This window comes from Gopherus flavomarginatus, chromosome 1, assembly GCF_025201925.1.
Source record: "Gopherus flavomarginatus isolate rGopFla2 chromosome 1, rGopFla2.mat.asm, whole genome shotgun sequence".
NCBI lineage: Eukaryota > Metazoa > Chordata > Testudines > Testudinidae > Gopherus > Gopherus flavomarginatus.
The window spans coordinates 59,976,234-59,997,372 of record NC_066617.1 but is presented as its reverse complement, the minus strand read 5'-3'; the positions used below and the strand labels follow the sequence as shown (position 1 = coordinate 59,997,372).

The 21,139-nt window shown below is 42.5% G+C and overlaps 1 protein-coding gene across 2 annotated transcripts in view; it reads left to right on the top strand.

Moving 5' to 3' along the window:
- NELL2 (neural EGFL like 2) overlaps nt 1–21,139 on the top strand; it is a 264,640-nt gene that overhangs the window by 141,633 nt on the left and 101,868 nt on the right. For both annotated transcript variants that reach the window (XM_050936133.1, XM_050936132.1), the window contains exon 13: nt 5,290–5,415. In XM_050936133.1, coding sequence (XP_050792090.1) covers nt 5,290–5,415 — 126 coding nt within the window. The remainder of the gene's footprint in view (nt 1–5,289; nt 5,416–21,139) is intronic.

Below are 21,139 nucleotides of genomic sequence, written 5' to 3'. Positions count from 1 at the left end.
GTAAAGGATAGAAAACATGCTTTATAATGATAGACTTAAAGGGTATGTCTACATCGCAGTGTAAGCTGAGGGTTTGAACTCAGGCTTAAGCCTAACCCTGCTTCCTCCACACACAAATTGCACTAATCCAAGGCTCAGATCAGTTACATCACTTGCTGCAGTACTTGTGGTGTGAGCAGCTCTTTCTTGTTTCCTTTGTATTTCACCATTACATTTATGTGACTGTGTTTTTCTGCTGGAGGCAGCTTGGCATGTAGCTCTCGGTTCAGATGCAAAGGAGATACATCCTCTGTGCTCTTATGAAGGTGTCTCTTTTGTTCTTTTCTTATTTAGTTTTGGTAAACAATATTGCCTGAAAGTGCTGATTGTAAGTATAGGTTGCACTTTGTATGAAAATACATAAAAATAGCAACTGCTTCCGTACAGCAGTGCCACAGCATTGCTAATGCTTCTCTTCCCTCCAGCAGCAGAACTTCTAGGGAAGGGAAAGAAAAGCAACCTGAGTATCACAGTCAGGAACGCTGGGGGCACTGGGTTTCTGAAGAACAGCCCATTGTCACTAACAGCACTGACAGTGAAACCCTGCATATTTTGGCAAACTAGATCTAACTTCTTCAACAGAGTCCCCAGATTTCTGTGACACTCAGAACTGGAAAAATCTACAGCAGTGTCAGGTAAAATAAAGAATAGAGGATTTTTTTGAATTAAATATGAAAATTAACACAGAAGCATTGCAGTATCCGCATAGCATTTATTTGATTTACTCGGCTTCTAAATGCTCAGTGTGCCACAGACCTTTGTACTGATGATGCAAAACTGTATTTTGGAGTTGTAGGGGGAAAGGAGATGGTGACAGTTGGGTAGCAGACAGCTGATGCTTTTGCCAGCAGGAAAGGTGTAGAAGGTGTTATGGGATGAGTATATTAGCTGGAAGTTAGTGCCATAAGGATCAGCAGTAAGGTACAGTAGCTAGCATTGCTGATATTTAATTTTTCATCACTAGCAAATCAACACCCAGTTGAGTTTATAACTTCAGTCTATATTTTGACCTGTCAGCGGGAACACAACAGTGCATGAGTTTACACTCTGTTCTGTTTGGTGGGTTGTTGTTTTTTGTAGCCATGAGATCATAAGCACAATTAAAAAACAAACAAAACCCCAACCCTTAGTTTCTAGGGTGCAATTTTATAGCAAGGTTGGGTTCTATGGCAAATTCCATGGTCATGGAATTGTTGGAAATATATGGGGCTCTGCTTGCTAATATAATTAGAGGTCCATACATGCACTGAACAGCTCAGTGACACTTGTCTGTGCACTGGTATCACAGGCACAGTGTGTCACCATGCCTCAGTGGGTCACAACTGAGAATATCAAATTCAGGACAAGCTCCTGGGAAAAAGGGCAGACAGACCCCAAAACTGGTGATTATTCTTCCATGAGAGATACCAATCCAGCAACAAAAGTAAACTTCTGTCTCACCACACTGGCTAACAAGTCAGAAATGCATCCTCCTAGGGTATTCCAGTCCTGTATTCAACAACAAGACACTAGACTTAATGAGGAGTGGTTATTTAAAACCAATTTCATCAACCAAAGGGTTCTCCTGATCCCAAAGGATCAGCCATATACCCAGGTCAATATATAACTCAGATCTTACCCAATAATCATGCTGTTGCTAAGCCTTTAGTATCTAATATCTAAAGATTTATTTATTTAAAAAAAGAGGTGAGTTAAAATTGGTTAAAGGAATCAAATGCATACAACAGTTGCAAAGTTCTTGGATCAGGCTTGTAACAGTGATAGAATAAACCGCTGGCTGGTTAAGTCTCTAGTTGCTTCCAAATAATTGAAAGGTCCTCAGTCCTTTGGTTAGAATGATCCCATTAGTATAAGTTCATAGTCCAGAGATTTGAGCAGGAAAGAGGCAAAATAGAGGTGTTTTCAGGGCCTTTTATAGCTTTTGCCAAGTGAAGGGAAACCCATTTTTCTAGTTTGTGGAAAATTACAGGTAACGAGATGAAGTTTGGAGTCACATGGGCAAGTCACATGTCTATGTATGCTTCGCTTAGTCATAGCAGAAGCCATTACCCATACTCTAATTAGAATGTCCTCAGGAAAGTCCATTAAGTTTAGATAAAAACAATGAGGAGTCTTTGTGACACCTTAGAGACTAACACATTTATTTGGGCATAAGCGTTCGTGGGCTAAAACTCATTTCATCAGATGCATGGAGTGAAAAATACAGTAAAATACACTCTCACAGACTTTGGGGGACAGGCCAGTCCTCGCTTACAGACAGTCCCCCAACCTGAAGCAAATACTCACCAGCAACTACACCCACACAACAAAAACACTAACTCAGGAACCAATCCCTGCAACAAACCCCGTTGCCAACTCTGGTCATATATCTATTCAAGGGACACCATCATAGGACCTAACCACATCAGCCACACCGTCAGGGGCTCATTCACCTGCACATCTACCAATGTGATATATGCCATCATGTGCCAGCAATGCCCCTCTGCTATGTACATTGGCCAAACTGGACAGTATCTACACAAAAGAATAAATGGACACAAATCAAACATGAAGAATTTGTGAAGAACTTAAAAAAAACCTCACAAAACCAAGTGATTGGGCAACAAAATGGCAAAAGAAATTTAATGTGGCTAAATGTAAAATAATGCACATTGGGAAAAATAACCCCAACTGTACATACAATATAATGGGGGCTGATTTAGCTACAACTAATCAGGAAAAAGATCTTGGAGTCATCGTGGATAGTTCTCTGAAGATATCCATGCAGTGTGCAGTGGCAGTCAAAAAAGTAAACAGGATGTTAGAAATCATTAAAAAGGGGATAGAGAATAAGATGGAATAAATCCATGGTACGCCCACTTCCTGAATACTGCATACAGATGTGGTCTCCTCATCTCAAAAAAGATATACTGGCACTAGAAAAGGTTCAGAGAAGGGCAACTAAAATTATTAGAGGTTTGGAACGGGTCCCATATGAGGAGAGATTAAAAAGGCTAGGATTTTTCAGCTTGGAAAAGAGGAGACTAAGGGGGGATATGATAGAGGTATATAAAATCATGAGTGGCATGGATAAAGTGAATAAGGAAAAATTATTTATTTGTTCCCATAATATAAGGACGAGGAGCCACCAAATGAAATTAATGGGCAGCAGGTTTAAAACAAATAAAAGGAAGTTCTTCTTCACACAGCGCACAGTCAACTCGTTGAACTCCTTGCCTTAGGAGATTGTGAAGGCTAGGACTATAACAGGATTTAAAAGAGAACTGGATAAATTCATGGAGGTTAAGTCCATTAATGGCTATTAGCCAGGATGGGTAAGGAATGGTGTCCCTAGCCTCTGTTTGTCAGAGGGTGGAGATGGACGGCAGGAGAGAGATCACTTGATCATTACCTGTTAGGTTCACTCCCTCTGGGACACCTGGCATTGGCCACGGTCGGTAAACAGATACTGGGCTGGATGGACCTTTGGTCTGACCCAGTACGGCCGTTCATATGTTCTTATGTAACATTCAAAAACTAGTAGAAGAGCACTTCAGTCTGCCTGGACACTCAATAATAGACTTAAAAGTGGCCATACTTGAACAGAAAAATTTCAAAAACAGACTTGAACGAGAAACTGCAGAACTGGAAATAATTTGCAAACTTGACTCTATTAAATTAGGCCTGAATAAAGACTTAGAGTGGCTCGGTCACTACAAAAAGTAATTTTCCCTATGTTGATATTCACCCCTTCTTGTCAACTGTTGGGAATAGGCTACATCCACCCTGTTTAAATGAGCCTTGTTAGCACTAACCCCCCACCACTTGGTAAGGCAACTTCCATCTTTTCATGTGCTGTGTGTCTCTGTGTGTGTGTATATATATATATTATATATATATATACTGCTTACTACTTACTATATTTTTCACTCCATGCATCTGATGAAGTTGGTTTTAGCCCATGAAAGCTTATGCCCAAATATGTTTGTTAGTCTCCAACGTGCCACAAAGACACCCCGTTGTTTTTGCTGATACAGACTAACATGGCTATCCCTTCTGATAAGTGTAGATAGGCATCTTCCATGGTCCATTGTGAGTTAGTTGTTCTTTGATGGTCTATTCAACTTGAATAGTCTCTTCACAAGATGCTGGCTAAATACCTTGTGGGTATTACCCAGAACAAACACTTTTGAAATAGAGGTACATAGTTAATATTCCTAACTTGAGATACAAAAATGTTACATGCATAAAAATGGCATAATCATATTCAGCAAATAACTTTTCAATAGACATCTTACATGCCACACTTTGTACAAGATTTGTTGCAGTTATATAACAGTGGTAGCAACAATGATCTACATGGTCATATTTAACCTGATAGCGTTACACAGTGTGCTACTAACCACTTCCAAATTAGTATAATCTCTTCTTTGCAGCAGCAGCAAACACCATAAAATAATGTGCAGAAATTGCTGTGTCTGTATGCCTGTGCTTCCTATTCTCTTTTTTCCATTATATCATGCCACCAGAAATTAAACTAATACTGTGTACCTAGTGAGCCCCAGATTAGTCAGGCTCCATGTCTACAATAGTTTGTACCAGGAACTTGCTCTATGAATTAACATTGCTGCAGGTATTCAGTCTGTTGTGAGATTTTATCAAGGTACAAATTTCTCCATCATATCAGATCTCCACATAAATAAGTTCCTTTCAGGCTCGTATGTAAGGTTCACAGCTTTGACTAAGTATCTACCTACATATCTAATAAACTACCAATTGGTGACTTCATGTTTCTAGGTAAAACTTTTAATGAGTTCCAGTATCTGATAAGGACTTGTCACTGGCCTCTCTATGGTAAAGAAACAAAAGATGCCTATTGGATCAAAGGTAGAGTATATAGCGATTAATGACACTGCAGTGCCCCTGCAGTCTGTCTGGTCTTCAAGCCCTTAGATATATGCTGATTATATTTAAATCAGAGATATAACAACACAGACATTTCAAAAGGAGTTCGGAAAGATCTAAGCTGATGTAATCTTCTTTGTACCTCTACTAACAGCTGTTCCCAAAAAGCTCACGCTACTCCTGTTGTTTGAACACTTGAAACAGTTATTTTAGAAGAGAGAATCAAACAACTTTCCAAAATGCTTTGCTGTTCAAGCAACTTTTTAGTCCTGCTAAATACTGATGGAAGCGAATAGGACAATATACTGAGTGGTTCTGAAGAGCTCAGCATCATTTGATCAGTTGACCTTTCTGCTTTATTCACAGATATTGACGAGTGTGCTGAAGGACGGCATTATTGTCGTGAGAATACCATGTGTATAAATACACCAGGGTCTTTCATGTGTATCTGCAGAACAGGATACATACGAATTGATGATTACTCCTGCACAGGTAGGAGCTGATTATTTATCAAAGGAAAATAACTAGTAGTCATATTAATACCCTCAAATACTATTCTAAAATTTGTTCTAGTTAATTTGTTATTTTATATGAAAATTCTATACAACAAAAGAAGCACTAGAATAATTACAGTAATACAGTTTTCAGAAAAGCTAGTGCATATTGCAAGTCATACACATGTTGCATCATTTCCTCAATATGGAAACCAAGACAGCTTGCTGTATTAAATACACACTTTTTATCTTGTTGCATTTGGATAAGAGAGCCTGACAAGGGAAAAAAGCACTATGGTAATCCTGTAGGGCCAGATGGTGCCCAGCTTCCACATAAGACATAATATGGGATACTTTATGGGTTTTTGCACCCCTAACACAGAGGCAGGGCACAAGTGCAGTCCTTGTGTCTCCTGAGTGCAAGGTTTATGGGAGGCTAGCAACAGTGTTGGCACTAGTCTCCAAAATATGGAGGGAGGGAGTGGGGAATGGGGCTTTCCCACTAGCCCACAGAGCTTGCCAGGCACAGAGGTGAGTGGACATTGTGTAACATAGTGGCTACACTCACCCTACGCTCCTTAGAGAACTGGGAGTCCCTGTGAAGGAGTCACCCTTTTAGGTGGTGCACTTCCCTACTGCTTCCAACAAAGGACTAAGCTTGCACCCTTTCCGTATCATTATCTAGTATCATTATCTAGCCATGTTAGTCTGTAACCACAAAAACAATGAGGAGTCCAGTGGCACCTTAAAGACCAACAGATTTATTTGGGTTTTCATGGGTAAAAAACCCACTTTGAAAGCTCATGCCCAAATAAATCTGTTAGTCTTTAAGGTGCCACCGGACTCCTTATTGTTTTTGTATCATTCTCTGTATCATTATCCACCATCTAAATGGAGCTTGCATTACCTCTCACAGAGCTAAATGTGTTGTGTTAGATGCATGTTTTTTTCTCCTTTTGGGATTCTCCTATATCAGGGAGTCCACAACTGCACTCCCAGGGCAGCACTCTGTTCCCCTTTGTGCCACTGGGGTGCAGGATCTGCCGCCTCTCTACGACTTCCACTCTTGCCTCTGTGCCACTTTCTTCCTCTCGGGATAGACTCAGCTCCATGTGAGCTTCCTCCAGGACAGCTCTGGTCTCACCTTCTTCTGTCCTATTAAAAACCAAGGTATAAAACGATCATTTAAAATCTAATACAGCAACATTTTAAAAGGTATTACTTCTCCCAGCCATGCTGACTGCTGCTGCTCCTGGGAGGGGCCTATTAATTTCTGCATTAAACAGATAGGGCAGATGCTATTCAAAGATGTGGGACATTCATTTGGTAGAGAAAAATGTGAGTGGGAAAAAATGATATTTTATTTAACCTGTGGAATCCATTTGTTCTTTATGCAAAAGAAAATATTTTTGCTGTAAACCTTGGAGTTTATTTGCTCTCGATTGATATAGCCTGTGAATGGAAGTTAGTGTTTGGAATGAATGTATCTAGTACACTGGTCCCTTTAATTTATTCTGTCCCTGAAGTCACCCTCGTAAGTTCACGCATATAGAGTGTTGAAACCTGGGAATATCTTGCAGCTAGGATTCTCTATGTGCCCCAGATTTGCTGAAATGCATAGCTGTAAAATATAATTTAAAAAACCTGGATGCCTCTACCAAATTTTAAAACTGGCTAGAAGTTCACTAGACATTGCCTTTCTCAGCATCGCCAAACCAAGCTCTGTCCCACATCTTGAAATAAGTATAATAGAATTTCTAATGGAATCAGCCACACTCTTTGAAATTACAAGATTAATTATTTCCTCTCTCCATCCCTCTCCCATCCCCATTCTACACTTTCTGCCCATCCTGATCAAAGAAGGAAACTCCAGAACAGGAGGAAGTGGATTGACAGGGTTCCCCAGACATCTCTAGGTTGAGAGGAACCTTAGCTATTGTGACTGCTTGTGACACACCTGTGTCTGAACAGCAGTGCAGCTTGCAATGTTTTGGAAATATTTCCTAAAAGCACCCACCCTGGGACAAGAGGTTCTTCTAGAGTGAATTTGCCTCACTGGATATGTTTGTTTGATGCTGTGATATTACCCTGAGAAGGCAGTGTCTCTTGACAGTGAAATTTCTGCTAATGACAACTAGAGAAGCTATTCGGAATACATTATGTGGAGGTACTATTTTCTTCTAGTCTTTCAATTACTTCTGAGCGTTTCCAATGCAGCCATTAGTAGTTAATTGAAATATGCAGAACTATGAGGCTTCTCCATTGCATTTCAATCAACTATGAGGTATTCTAAACGTGAATGATTGAAAAGATAATTTTGTAAAAAAATCTGTGTGATACATAGATTACTTTTTAAGTCAACTGCTTTGATCTGTAAAAAGCACTTTATGCTTTTATTAGCCTGTATTCCTGACACAGAAAGCATTTTCACTAAAGCAATTTGTTTAAGCAGATAGAAGGACCATTAATCTACATATGAGATTGCTGTAGCTTTACCATGGTGATGGGAGCACGAATTTATCTCTGCAGTGGGTTTGCCATCTATTCCTTTAATAATGTGCTTCAGATACTAACTTTTAATTTTTGTGGCATTCACGTGAACTGCTTCCCCTAGTTATAAACCTGATAGGTGTTATGAACATAAATAATGAAGGTACGTCATCATTACTTTAACATGTTCTTTGAGGAGATTTTCCTTGATATCCACTGCCTTGAAGAAATTCATTGTGTTCTAAGAACCTATCGGGGTTCTAAATAGCAAAAACACTGGTTCAGGTTATGTTGCAGCAAGATGTGTTTAATACAGCAGTGCTGAATAATGCTGGGAGAGAGCTAGCACTTGCTGAACAGAAATAATAATGTGATGTTCTGTAAACAGTCCAATAGATTTAGTCTGGGTTATTATGTTTAGATACAGCAGACTCTTCAGAAACACCATTTCCCCCGTAGCAGGCAGTAATACTTTTTAAATGTGCAATTTACAGAAAAACCCATTATGCTTCCATATATTGTGTTGTATATTTTGAAGAGAACTTTAATGTCATTTAGCCAGTCAAATGATGTTTAGATTTTGAGAAAGAAAATGTTTATAAAACAAAAATTTGTTTACAGTAGAAAAGCACAGAAGTAGTCACTGTCACAGTCTTAAAAATAAGCTCTTTCCACTCCTGGTAAATACATCGCTGTCATCTGCCCATTATGATTGTGAAGAGGAGCAAGTCAAAGATTTCGCCTTTGAGCACCGGGACAATTTCCAACTGCTCTAAGTGCAGCAGTTCTCATGGTTAGTGTAATTATAAGGGTATGGTCTGAATGAGATAGTTCACTGCATCATGAAATAATTTTGAATGGGATCTGTTTTTTTTCTTGTGATGCTAGTGGTTCTTGAGGTAAAAAAGGGCAGCCAAGATTTGCTATTCCGACAGAAAAGACGTGTGGGGAAAAAGAAAAGTATTCATTACAGAGCGAGAGTCCAAAAGTTGGGGTATCAGCATGAATTCCTCTAAGCTTAATTACCTGCTTAGATCTGATAAGCTGCCACCAATCAGGAATTCCAGTGCCTGATACACTCTGGTCCCCCCAAAACCTTCCCTGGGGACCCCAAGACCCAAATTCCTTGAGTCTCACAACAAAGGGGAATAAACCATTTCCCTTCCCCCTCCTTTCTTCCTCCCAGCTCTTTCTCACCTATCGGGTAGCAAAGTCCATGAAAGTCAGTATGTACTGCTTTCCTCTGGGTGTCTTTTTTGGGAAAGGACCCAGAATATCCACAGCTACTCACTGAAATGGGACCTCAATTATGGGGAGTGGCTGGAGAGAGGCCTTGACCTTGTCTTGGGGCTTCCCCACACTTTGGCACACCTCACAAGACCGGACTTACTTGGCAACGTCCTTGCCCATCCCCTCCCAGTGGAAGGACTTCCCCAATCTGTCTTTGGTTCTGTTCACCCCAGCATGGCCATTGGGATGATCATGGGCTAAGCTTAAGAGCTTTTCCCAGTACTTAGTTGGAACCACTAACTGTTTTTGCGGATGCCAGTCTTCCTGGTGTCCACCAGAAAGAGTCTCCTTGTATAAAAGTCCTTGTTCTACAACAAACCGGGATCGATTAGAAGAGCTGAGAGGCAGTGGGGTGCTCCGTGCCACCACCCAAGCTTTCTGAAGGCTGTCATCTGCTTCCTGTTCAGTCTGGAACTGTTCCCTTGAAACTGGAGACACCAGTTCTTTCTTAGACTGTGGACTTGGGCTTGGTCCCTCTGGAAGCGATGTAGGTGATGGGGTTGTTTTTGTTGCTGGTGAACCGCTCTCCGCTGGTGCACCAGGTGGTATTTCAAGCTCTGGCTGAGTCTCTTGGGTGTGGTTGTCTGCTGCTTCTGCCAGTTCAGGCTTGCTGGCGCCCTCTGGCGTTGGGGTTGAAGATTGGTTTACAATTGCTGGCGCTGGTTCTAGTTGCTTTTCCAGTTCCGGGTCTGGGACTGGAATCACTGTGGCTGTTTCAGTCATTGGCAGGGGATCCAGGTCCACTACCTCTGTCTAGGTCTCTGGTAACACAGACGGGGCCTCTGTGGATGGCTCAGGAACAGGAATGGGTCTGGAAGCTTGCCAGGTTTGGTTACGTGTAACCATTCCCACCCTCTTGGCCCGCTTCACCTGGTTGGCCAAGTCTTCCCCCAGCAGTATGGGGATGGGATAATTGTCATGGACTGCAAAAGTCCACATTCCTGACCAGCCTTTGTACTGGACAGGTAGTTTAGCTGTAGGCAAGTCTACAGCTTGTGACATGAAGGGGTAAATTGTCACTTGGGCCTTTGGGTTGATGAATTTGGGGTCGACGAAGGATTATTGGATAGCTGACACTTGTGCCCCCTTGTCTCTCCACGTGGTAACCTTCTTTCCGCGCACTCTCAAAGTTTCCCTTCGCTCCAAGGGTATTTGAGAGGCATCTGGGCCTGGGGATCTTTGGTGTGATGGTGGTGTAATGAACTGCACTCGGTTGGGGTTCTTGGGGCAGTTGGCCTTTATATGTCCCGGTTCATTACATTTAAAACATCGTCCAGCTGACTGGTCACTGGGCCGAGGTGGGTTACTGGAGACTGGTGAGGTGGGAGAATAGGGCGTCTGTGGCTTCCCTTGTGTTGTAGGTGGGGTCTTGGGCTGCCCTTGGTTATAGGGTTTATTGTCGGTGTGCTCCCTGGGGTATTCGCTCCCCTTGACAGTAGCCTTTTTACTTTCTACCACTTCCATCCATTTGGCTCCAATCGCCCCCTCTTCGGTTACCGTTTTGGGTTTCCCATCTAGGATGTACCTTTCTATTTCCTCAGGAACACCATCTAAGAACTGCTCCATTTGTATCAGGAGGTGCAGCTCGTCCATATTGTTAACCTTTGTTCCTGATATCCAGGCCTCATAATTCTTTGCAATGTGGTAGGCGTATCAGGGGAATGACACATCTGGTTTCCATTTTAGGGCTCTGAACCGCCGACGGGCATGCTCAGGTGTTATCCCCATTCTGTATCTGGCCTTGGTTTGAAAAAGTTTATAATCGTTCATGTTCTCCTTAGGCATTTCAGCCGCCACCTCTGCTAAAGGTCCACTGAGCAGTGGCCTCAGCTCTATCATGTACTGGTCTTCAGAGATGTTGTACCCAAGGCAGGCTCTTTCAAAATTTTCTAAGAAGGCCTCAGTGTCATCACCTGCTTTGTAGGTGGGAAATTTCTTGGGATGTGGAACAATAACTGGCGAAGGGTTGGTAGGATTGGCTGTGTCATTCTGTTTAGTTTTTGCTAATTCGATGGCCTGCTGGTGGGCCTCCCTTTGGAGCTCCATCTCTTTTTGTTTCTTCTCCATGTCTCTCCTGTGGGCAGCCTCTTCCCTGGCCATTTCTGCCTGAATTAGTTCCATTCGTCTTTTATGTTCACTGTGTTTGTTTATTGTTTTTAATTTAGCTATTTTTAGTTTGCTTGTTGCTGCACTGGTGCTCATTGTTCCTGCTTTCTTGTGCTGGTGCACCCTCTTCTGTTTACTGCCTGAAATGCTGCTCCTCTGCTGCCTGCTTGGGGTTGCCTAGCAACAGTGCCTTTTTTAACTTCTTCTACCTAATCTTCCACGTTTAAATTAAAACAAAAGAAAACCCTTTCATTTGCATATGTGTTTTGCTGGAGTCTGTTGCTGACCACTTAAGCCTGCTTTGTTTAACAAAAGACCCTTGTTAAACTTTAATCTCTCTGCCTTCAGTGTACTCAGAAGGAAGAGAGAAAGAAAAAAAAACCTGCAGACTTGCTTTAAAAAAAACCCTTTTCTCTGCTTATAAGCAGTTAGCAGAGAAAAAAGAAAAATAATAATCTTACTGGCTTTTTGCTTTTAACTCACTGGCTTTTGGATTCTTATCCGACCACTGCCACCATGTCATAGTATCTTTCCCCAATCTGAACCTTAGAGTCCAAAAGTTGGGGTCCCAACATGAATTCCTCTAAGCTTAATTACCTGCTTAGATCTGATAAGCTGCCACCAATCAGGAATTCCAGTGCCTGATACACTCTGGTCCTCCCAAAACCTTCCCTGGGGACCCCAAGACCCAAATTCCTTGAGTCTCACAACAAAGGGGAATAAACCATTTCCCTTCCCCCTCCTTTCTTCCTCCCAGCTCTTTCCCGCCCCGCGTACACTAGGAGATCACCGTGATTCAAACTCCTTGAATCACCACATAGAGAGGAATGTTACCTTCCCCCCCCCCTCTTTTCCCCTCACTCAGAGGCAATACAGATTCAAACTCCGTGAATCTAGAACAAAGAGGAAATTCACCTTTCCCTTCTCCCACTGCTCTCTCTCCCTTCTCCCCACCAATTCCCTGGTGAGTACAGACTCAGTTCCTTTGAGCCTTAACTAGGAGAAAAATCAAACAGGTCTTAAAAGCAAAACTTTTAACAAAAAGAAAGAAAAAAAGTAAAAGTTGTCTCTGTACTATAGATGGTGAAAGTTACAGGGCCTGTCAGCTTATAGACACTAGAAAGAAGCCTTCCCCCAGCAAAATACAATTTAAAATACTTCCAGCAAACTACACATTTGCAAATACAGAAACAATCAAAAGACTATAACCGCCTTTCTTACTAAAATACTCACTATTCTGAATATATAAGAGACTGTAGCGGGGAGATTGGCAAGAAAACTGGTTGCCCGTCTAATCCCTTCCAGGACCCAGAGAGAACAAAGCAAAACCCAAAAAACACAAACAAAGGCTTCCCTCCACCGAGATTTGAAAGTATCTTGTTTCCTGATTGGTCCTCTGGTCAGGTGTCCGGTTCACTGTTTGTTAACCCTTTAGAGGTAAAAGAGACATTAACTATCTGTTTATGACAACATGTAATCACCATTTTTGAAAGAACCCGTTAATACTATAGTATTTAACTTACTGTGTTTATGGGAATAAGGCCAAGCATATTAATTGAAGAATTTTCAACTTTTTCTTAATTTAATTTCATCCTAATAATCAGCCTTGTTGTATCAGGGTTAGTGAATCTCTAATACCTTGCAGTGTGAGTACAGAGACCTTGCATTTGCCTGTACAGATGAGTGAGAAGTGGGAAAGATGAACTGTAAATGGAATTGCAATTTTAATATTAATTTAGACATTGGTACTAAAAGTATTTTTACAATCTATTAAGATCAGCTGGACTTTATTATACATGATCCATTTCCTGCAATTATAGACTCATAGACTCATAGACTCATAGGTCAGAAGGGACCAATCTGATCATCTAGTCTGACCTCCTGCACAAGGCAGGCCACAGAACCCCACCCATCCAATTTTGTACAACCCCTATCCCAGGACCGAGTTATTGAAATCCTCAAAAATGATTTGAAGACCTCAAGCTGCAGAGACACCACCAGCAAGCGACCCGTGCCCCACGCTGCAGGGGAAGGCGAAAAACCTCCAGGGCACCTGCCAATCCGCCCTGGAGGAAAATTCCTTCCCGACCCCAAATATGGCGATCAGCTAAACCCTGAGCATGTGGGCAAGAGTCACCAGCCAGCACCCAAGAAGGAGTTCTCCGCAGCAACTCAGTACCCATCGCATGCAACATCACCCCGCAGACCATTGAGCAGACCTGTCTGGTGGTAATTCAAGATCAATTGCCCAAATTAACGATCCTATCATAACATCCCCTCCATATACTTATCAAGCTTTGTCTTAAAGCCAGGAAAGTCTTTTGCCCCTACTACTTCCCTCGGAAGGCTGTTCCAGAACTTCACTCCCCTAATGGTCAGAAACCTTCGTCTAATTTCAAGTCTAAACTTCCTAATATCCAGTTTATACCCATTCGTCCTCGTGGCTACATTAGTACTAAACTTAAATAATTCCTCTCCCTCCCTAACGTTAACCCCCTTGATATATTTATATAGGGCGAGCATATCCCCCCTCAGCCTTCTTTTGGCCAGGCTAAACAAGCCAAGCTCTTTGAGTCTCCTTTCATAAGGCAGTTTTTCCATTCCTCGGATCATCCTCGTAGCCCGTCTCTGAACCTGTTCCAGTTTGAATTCATCCTTCTTGAACATGGGACACCAGAACTGCACACAGTATTCCAGATGGGGTCTCACCAACGCCGTATACAACGGTACTAACACCTCCTTATCCTTGCAGGAAATACCCCGCCTGATGCATCCCAAAATCGCATTTGCTTTTTTAACAGCCGTATCACATTGGCGACTCATAGTCATCCTGCTATCAACCAGTACCCCAAGGTCCTTCTCTTCCTCTTCCAGTGTGCAGGTGTTGGTGGACCTCAGTTCTCTGCATTGTGACAAGTCATGGTCATGTTTCTTCCTAAAGGTAGCTGAAAGCATCAGTGAGGTTAATCTGAACTTAAAGATTGTTCTAAACTGTATTGGCGACCAACAGCTGTACCAACTGCCAATGTGTTTTAGCAGCCAAAGATTGCCATGGAATCTGAGTGTCCTGGTCACAATCCCCTTTCCTATGTAGCGCCAGGTTTAGGGAAGCTTGGTGTTGCTAGAGTTATGCAACCAAAGATCTGGGCGTAAGGTTGCCAACTTTCTAATAGCAGAAAACCGAACACCCTTGCCCCGCCCCTGCCCCCTTCCCCAGTCCTTCCCCGAACACCCTTGCCCCACCCCTGCCCGGCCCTTCTCTGAGGCCTCACCCCTGCTCACTCCATTCCCCCTTCTTTGCTTGCTCTCCCGCACCCTTGCTCACTTGCTCATTTTCACTGGGCTAGGGCAGGGGTTGGGGTGTGTGGGGGGGTGAGGGCTCTGGCTGGGGTGTGGTCTCTGGGGTGGGGCTAGGGATGAGGGGTTTGAGGTGCAGGTGGGGACTTTGGGCAGGGCAAGAGTTGGGGTGCAGGAGGAGATGCGGGCTCCAGGAGGGAGTTTGCGTGTGGAAGGGGGCTCAGGGCTGGGGCAGGGATTTGGGGTTCAGGAGGGGGTAAGGGGTGCGGGATCTGGGCAGTGCTTACCTCAGGCGGCTCCCAGGAAGTGGGCAGCATGTCTGGCTTCTAGGCAGAGGCACAGCCAAGGAGCTCCATGCACTCCCTCCACTCCCTCTGCTCCCATTACCCGCCATTCCTGGCCAATGGGAGCTATGGAGCCGGAGCTTGGGGCGGGGGCAATGCGTGGAGTGCCAATGGCCACCCCTGCACTGGAGGGATGTGCTGGCTGCTTCTCAGGAGCCATGCGGAGCTGGGCACAGAACCTGCCAGCCCAGCGCCAACCAGACTTCTAACGGTTCAGTCAGTGGTGCTGTCCAGAGCCACCAGGGTCCCTTTTTGACCAGGTGTTCCGGTTGAAAACCGGACACCTGGCAACCCTATCCTAGGGTTACAAGAGTAAACAATTTGGTTATATTATATGTAATCCTGTCCTGGCTTCTCAATGCTTGTGCTTATAGCAAGTGTAATAAGCATTCTTTACACTAGTGCACTTTTTGTTGGATTTACTATGCTGTACAACTGAATCAGGTATTCGGCTCTACTTTACTTTCTTCAGTAGCTAACGCTTTTGCCATGTCTCCATTCATGCTGTGGGAGATTCTTGGTGCTTGCTGAAGCACCTCTGAAACTGATAAAGAAAACAAAGAAGTGAAGGGCAGACATTCTGGAATGTTAGGAATATGGGAAATAAGCAGCAAGTGACCCCCCAACCTCACTCCGGATTCCTAAATGTAAACTTTGGCAAGTGTATTTCAGCTTTCACCATCTATTGTAGCACTGTGTGAGCAAATCCACTTGTGGCATTTCATTATATAATGATGATTGATAATGTTGGTTATATAAAAACTGACTTGTATCTATGTAATAGCTTACTTACTGTGAGTTGAACTCAGAACTGTTTGTGGTGCATAATTAGGAATGTTAGTAAACTATATGGAAGAAAACATTCCACAGTTTGACATTAATATGTCATTATTTGCACACGATGGCTGCAGCAGAGGTATGAATCTTGATGATAAAATGAGTAAGTTATCTCAGTTCCATTTGTTAGCAGACTAATGTAAAATGTTGTACTTGCTCCACTCTGAAACTTACATGCACACACACACACAACTCATCAGTCATTGCTCATAACAGAACGGGTGCATAGAAGCATGGAGACTGAATTTAATTTTTTCTTAGATGAAAAGCCTAAAAAGAAGTCTGTACTATCTGTCTCTGTCAGAGTCTTATGTACAAAAGAAACAATTTAGCTATAACAGTCTCCAAAGCAGCCAAAATCTCTTCATGGCGTATTTATGGAAATGTTACATTATATCTGTATCCATTTTGATTTTCACAACAGGAGAGGTAGTGAACGCATACATGTAAGATTTTAGTTATTTGCAGTTGTCTTAGTAGTGAGTTTTATATAGATTGGATCAGTCAAAAAACATGTTCACCCCAGAATCTATTGCTCAGGGACTTTTTTTCTATTCAGAGACTAAGCTTGCAAGTCCCTGTGCAGTTTGGATGGGAGATGAGTGCTGATCTTCACCCAAATGCTCAAGAGGTTCGCAAGAAGCAAATGCAAGACATAAAAAATGTGTCCCATCCTTAGCATATTGAACAAGTACCTGTGTTTTCTCACCCTCTTTCACATGGCTGGACAGGACCCAAAAGATACTATGTTGGGGGGCAAAGAAAATGTATGGCTATCTATTAGAGTTATTCTAATCCCATGACTATCAATCCTTGTGAGTAGGTACATTGAACTCTATGGGACTACACATGTGTAACATTAGTTGCATGAATATTAGTAAAATTGGTGCCTGTTTTCATAACCTTTTGCTAAGCATCTTCCAGAGAAATTTGTCTTTTTTTTTCTGTTTTAACTTGGTCAGGTGGCACTTGAATTTTGGGTGCAACTTTGATTTTTACAAGGAAAAAATTTGGAGGCCAAATGAAATGGCAAAATAAGCTGCTACGTGAACATTATTATGTGTTATCAGTAAGTACTATCATGCCTCTCTTCCTCTGACCCACTTTTTTCAGTCTTTCAAGAAACTAGTGAAAAATTGTATATAAAATTATCCTTCAAGTGCCAGCTTTTGATGCAAGATAGTTTTGACTAGGCTATGTACTGCAATTGTTTTTCTAATACATGAGACTTCATTGTAAAGAGCTTCTCTAAACAGTATTCAGAGTGTGTCTTCCAAAAAGTATTGAACATTGTTATGTAAAAGGAATGAATTACTCCTTAAAGTCACTGTGATGATGAGTTTTCTGACCTATTAGCAATTGCATACTGTAGTGAAGTGAGACTCAGTGGTGCAGGGCCTCCTGCTGGTCATCTTGGGAATTAGCTCTTCTACTGCCAGTCGTCATCTAGACCCTGTTCACTGAGGCAGACTGCAGTGTAATGACCACTCATCATTGACAAGGGGGGTTTGGACCTGCTGCCTTTCCTGTAGCCTAGTATCTCTCTAGGCCTTCCTATCAGGCCGCAGCCTGGGAGATCACCAGGCCTGATCTCTTCAGCTCAGCCTGCCCCTTCCCCAGCACTGCTCTGTCTATGGTACACTTTGTTCCTTCAGGCAGTTAGATCCATCTCTCTCCAAAGCTAGAGAGAGACTGACTGACTGCCTTCTGGCCCTGCAGCCTTTTTATAGGGCCCAACCTGGCCCTGCCTGACTGCCTCTCAGCCTTTTCTGATTCGGTCTCAGCCCCAGTCCTCTCCAAGGGCTGGTTTTTAACCCTTGCTGAGCCATAGCAGGGTAACTGCCCTGCTACACATACTTTTTTATGTGTGGATATGCTCAGCAGATGATAGAATTCTCCACTTCAAAAAATATTGTTTTTGAACTCTTTTGCAAAGATTCTCTTTTATGTTAACAGAAACTTGATGCAGCAAATGCAGAATATTTTAACTAGACAATATATCCCTGATGAAACCAGTATTTTGGAAATTACCTATTCAGAAAATGTTTAATGTGGCTGCCAAAAACAAGGCTCAGAGGTGATTAAATGGTCAGATTCTGCCATTTCAGTGGGCATTAAGAGTGAGGGTAGCCAAATCTGGCACTAGATAAAGTAAAGGGATGGCCCTCACATATTCAAGGAATGAACATGGTAGATCTTCAATTCTTTTACAGGATCTCAGTCATACAGGACCTGATCCAAAGTGTACTGAAGTCAATGGAAGGTCTGTCATTTATTTGAATGGGCTTTGGATCAGGCCGATACAGCATATGAGTCATGTACATGGCTCAAAGTTCTCTACAATTTTGGAAGCTATGCATATTTGTTAAATTAAATTAAACCACAAATCTGTTGGCAAATTGGAAGGAATTCTGATAACAGCAATAAAATAATTGAGGATCTGGAGAGATTGACTTGACATATGGGAAAGATTTAAAGAGAGAAATTTTCATAGTGTAGCTTATCTACATGCTGATAAGAATGTGTGGAAAACTGAGATTGTGATAACAGTCAATTATACCAATTCATAATTATTTGAAGAGTGAAAACAGCAAGGTAGGGGAAAGGCCTGTAATATTCCGCCAAAATATATTGTATATCTTGGATCTTATTTTAGTGCATATCCCTCATCCTCTTTGCTCCACCAAGGATGCCAGCCTCAATGCTTGTTTATCTCCTACTCCCACTCCTGTTTTGGGCCTAGATCCACAAAGGGACACACAGGCACCTAAGTCTCAATTTTAGGCACCACTACTCAGTGCCACCTAACCCTGTAGGTGCTGATCCTTACTCAGCAGGTACATTTTTCTGTAAAAGTTCCTTAGGCACCTTTATTTCTGCTTCAGGCATGTACACTGCTGTCTCCCTGTAGTTGTCCAGATGCCTCACTTGCCAAAGCCCCAGCGTGATCCACAAACCAAGGGAAGATAGGCATTTGTCCACTAATTTGCCTGTGAGGCCAATTCCAGTAGGTGTGTTCAGAACATGCCTACCATATCGGGCCCCATTCAAAACTAGCCAGAGGATATTCTGATGTGGGTCTCCCTCAGTGTCTCCTGTTGAACTTGTTCCATCTTGGGTAAATACTTACAAAGTCATTGGACCAGAGAGAAAGAGTAAGAATGACTCTATAGCCTAATGGTTAGAGTACCCGCCTCAGAGGTGGAAGACCTATAGTCCAGGCCCCTGATCCAATGACTCCTTAATTATGTATCTGAACTGGAACAGAAGAGATTCTGGGAGACCCACATCAGAGTATCCCATTGCTCAGTGGTTAAAGCCAACTCCTGAGAAGTGGGAGATACCTGTTCAAATCCTTTCTCTCCATCAGGGAGAAGTTGAACCTGGGTCTCAGGTATGTATCCTAACCACTGGGCTAATAGTTATATGGTGAGCATCACCTCCCACTCCTCTGGCCATTTCATGTGGAGTTAAGCAGGCTCAAGAAACAACTTATTCCATTAACTCCAGGAGAGGACTTCCTAACTGTGGGTCACAGTCAGAGATAGGCATCTACTTGCTGGGCAGAGGGTTGCCAGGCGTCCGGTTTTGAATGTTTGTTTGAATGTAATCGCTTGGATTTGGATGGAGCTGTCTGTTGCTTTGGTTTTTGAGTAATATCATGAGAATACAATAACAATGTCGACTCTATTTTGGTTTCAGCTTGTATCATTTGACAGTCTTCTGGAACTGTTGGGAGAGTATTTCAGGCTACTATTTCTGTGTTGGGCATGTGCCCACATTGGTTCATTAAGGCCAACAGAGAGACATTATTGCTACTGCTAATGGAGATTGTCAGTCTCAAAGAGGCCCTGTGAAGCCCTACTTAGGGAATATATTGATTGACCTGTGTCTAATCTCCATTTCCAGCAAAGGTTATTGAGAAGGTTGTAAAGAAACAACTCAGGAATTCTCATATTTAATTTGTCCAAGTGAATTTGGATATGGGAGAGAAATTGAGCAACGATTGGGAAATGATCCTCTCCAAGCAGTGGAGGATGATTATTTGTCCATGCCATTTCTTTTAGAACATGCCTTGTTGATATGGTTGTAGTTCCTCATGGAAGTGAACGGAGTTAAACTTTAGTGGCTCCACTCTCTTTTTAGAAAGGAGGTCTTAGATAGTAGTTTTTTGGCATTTGTTTTTCTGCCCCAAAGTTTCTGTCTTGTCTCCTCTCCTAGTTTTATAATATATAAGAAGCCTCTGGGACAGTTCATAAGAAAATATAGCTCTGGTGATGACATCTGTCTTTATATGTGTGTGTGTGTCTCTCTCTGTTTCTTCTCCCCAATGGATGTGGTGGGAACAAATAAGCCAGTGGCTGGAATAGTTTGGAGCTTGGATGACGAATAGCTGGCTGTGACTCCATTAAGATAAAATGGAGCTAGTATTGGATGACTGGAAAAAAGAGCACCCCTAATTGAGTACTTTTCACCATCTGCTCCTAGAGAGACAAATGTAGCTATTTCTTTTGGTTGTGGCTCTTGCTACCTTTATCTATGTTTTGTCACTTTGGAGTTAGATAACTATGACACTGCTCAGGAACTGAAGCTGATGCCTAACGCAGCTGTCCATGGGCTTCCAAGTGGAGTTCAAGGTGTTGCTTTTGACCTGAGTTGCTAAATGGGTTGAGACATTACAGCCTGAGAGATGATCTCTTTCCCCGTGCCATTCGGCAGCAGGTGCATTCAGTAATGGTGCTCAAGCTCAAGTTTTCTTGGCTTACTTGTGAGAAAGCTGACAGCAAGGTGTGCATTCTTAGTCTCACTGAGCTCAGATCAGTTAAACTTCCAGAAATACTGCAAAGCCCATCTTTTCTCCCAGGTATTCAAGAAGAAGATGTATTAAGGGTTCTGGGATGTGACTGAGAGATTTATTTGAATGTGAGTGGTTTAACTGTGTTGTGTTTTGTTAGTTCTTCTTTGAGTGATGGTCCCTATATGTATTCCAGTCCTGGGGATGCGCATGTGTGCTATGTGCCAGAGTCAGAAGGTTTCCCTACCAGTGTCCGTTGACCCCACAATGCGATATGCATCTCTTCATGCTTTCAGATGAGGTTATAAAAGGCTGTGTGGGTTGCCACGTCTCCAGTTCCTTCTTAGCTCTGCATGGCCCAAGTTGGAATCACTGTTCCTTCGTGCTCTTGGTCTTTTGACTAAGAGAGTAATCTAGCCAATTTCTTCCTAGTTCTTATCTGTTGTTTTTGTGTAGATAGTTATATATAACAGTTGTTAGTTCTTCGTTGGCTACCAAGAGTTTACCCCTTTTGGGGTCCACTCCCCCCCACCTCAAGGGACCATGCCACATGTTCTGGGGTT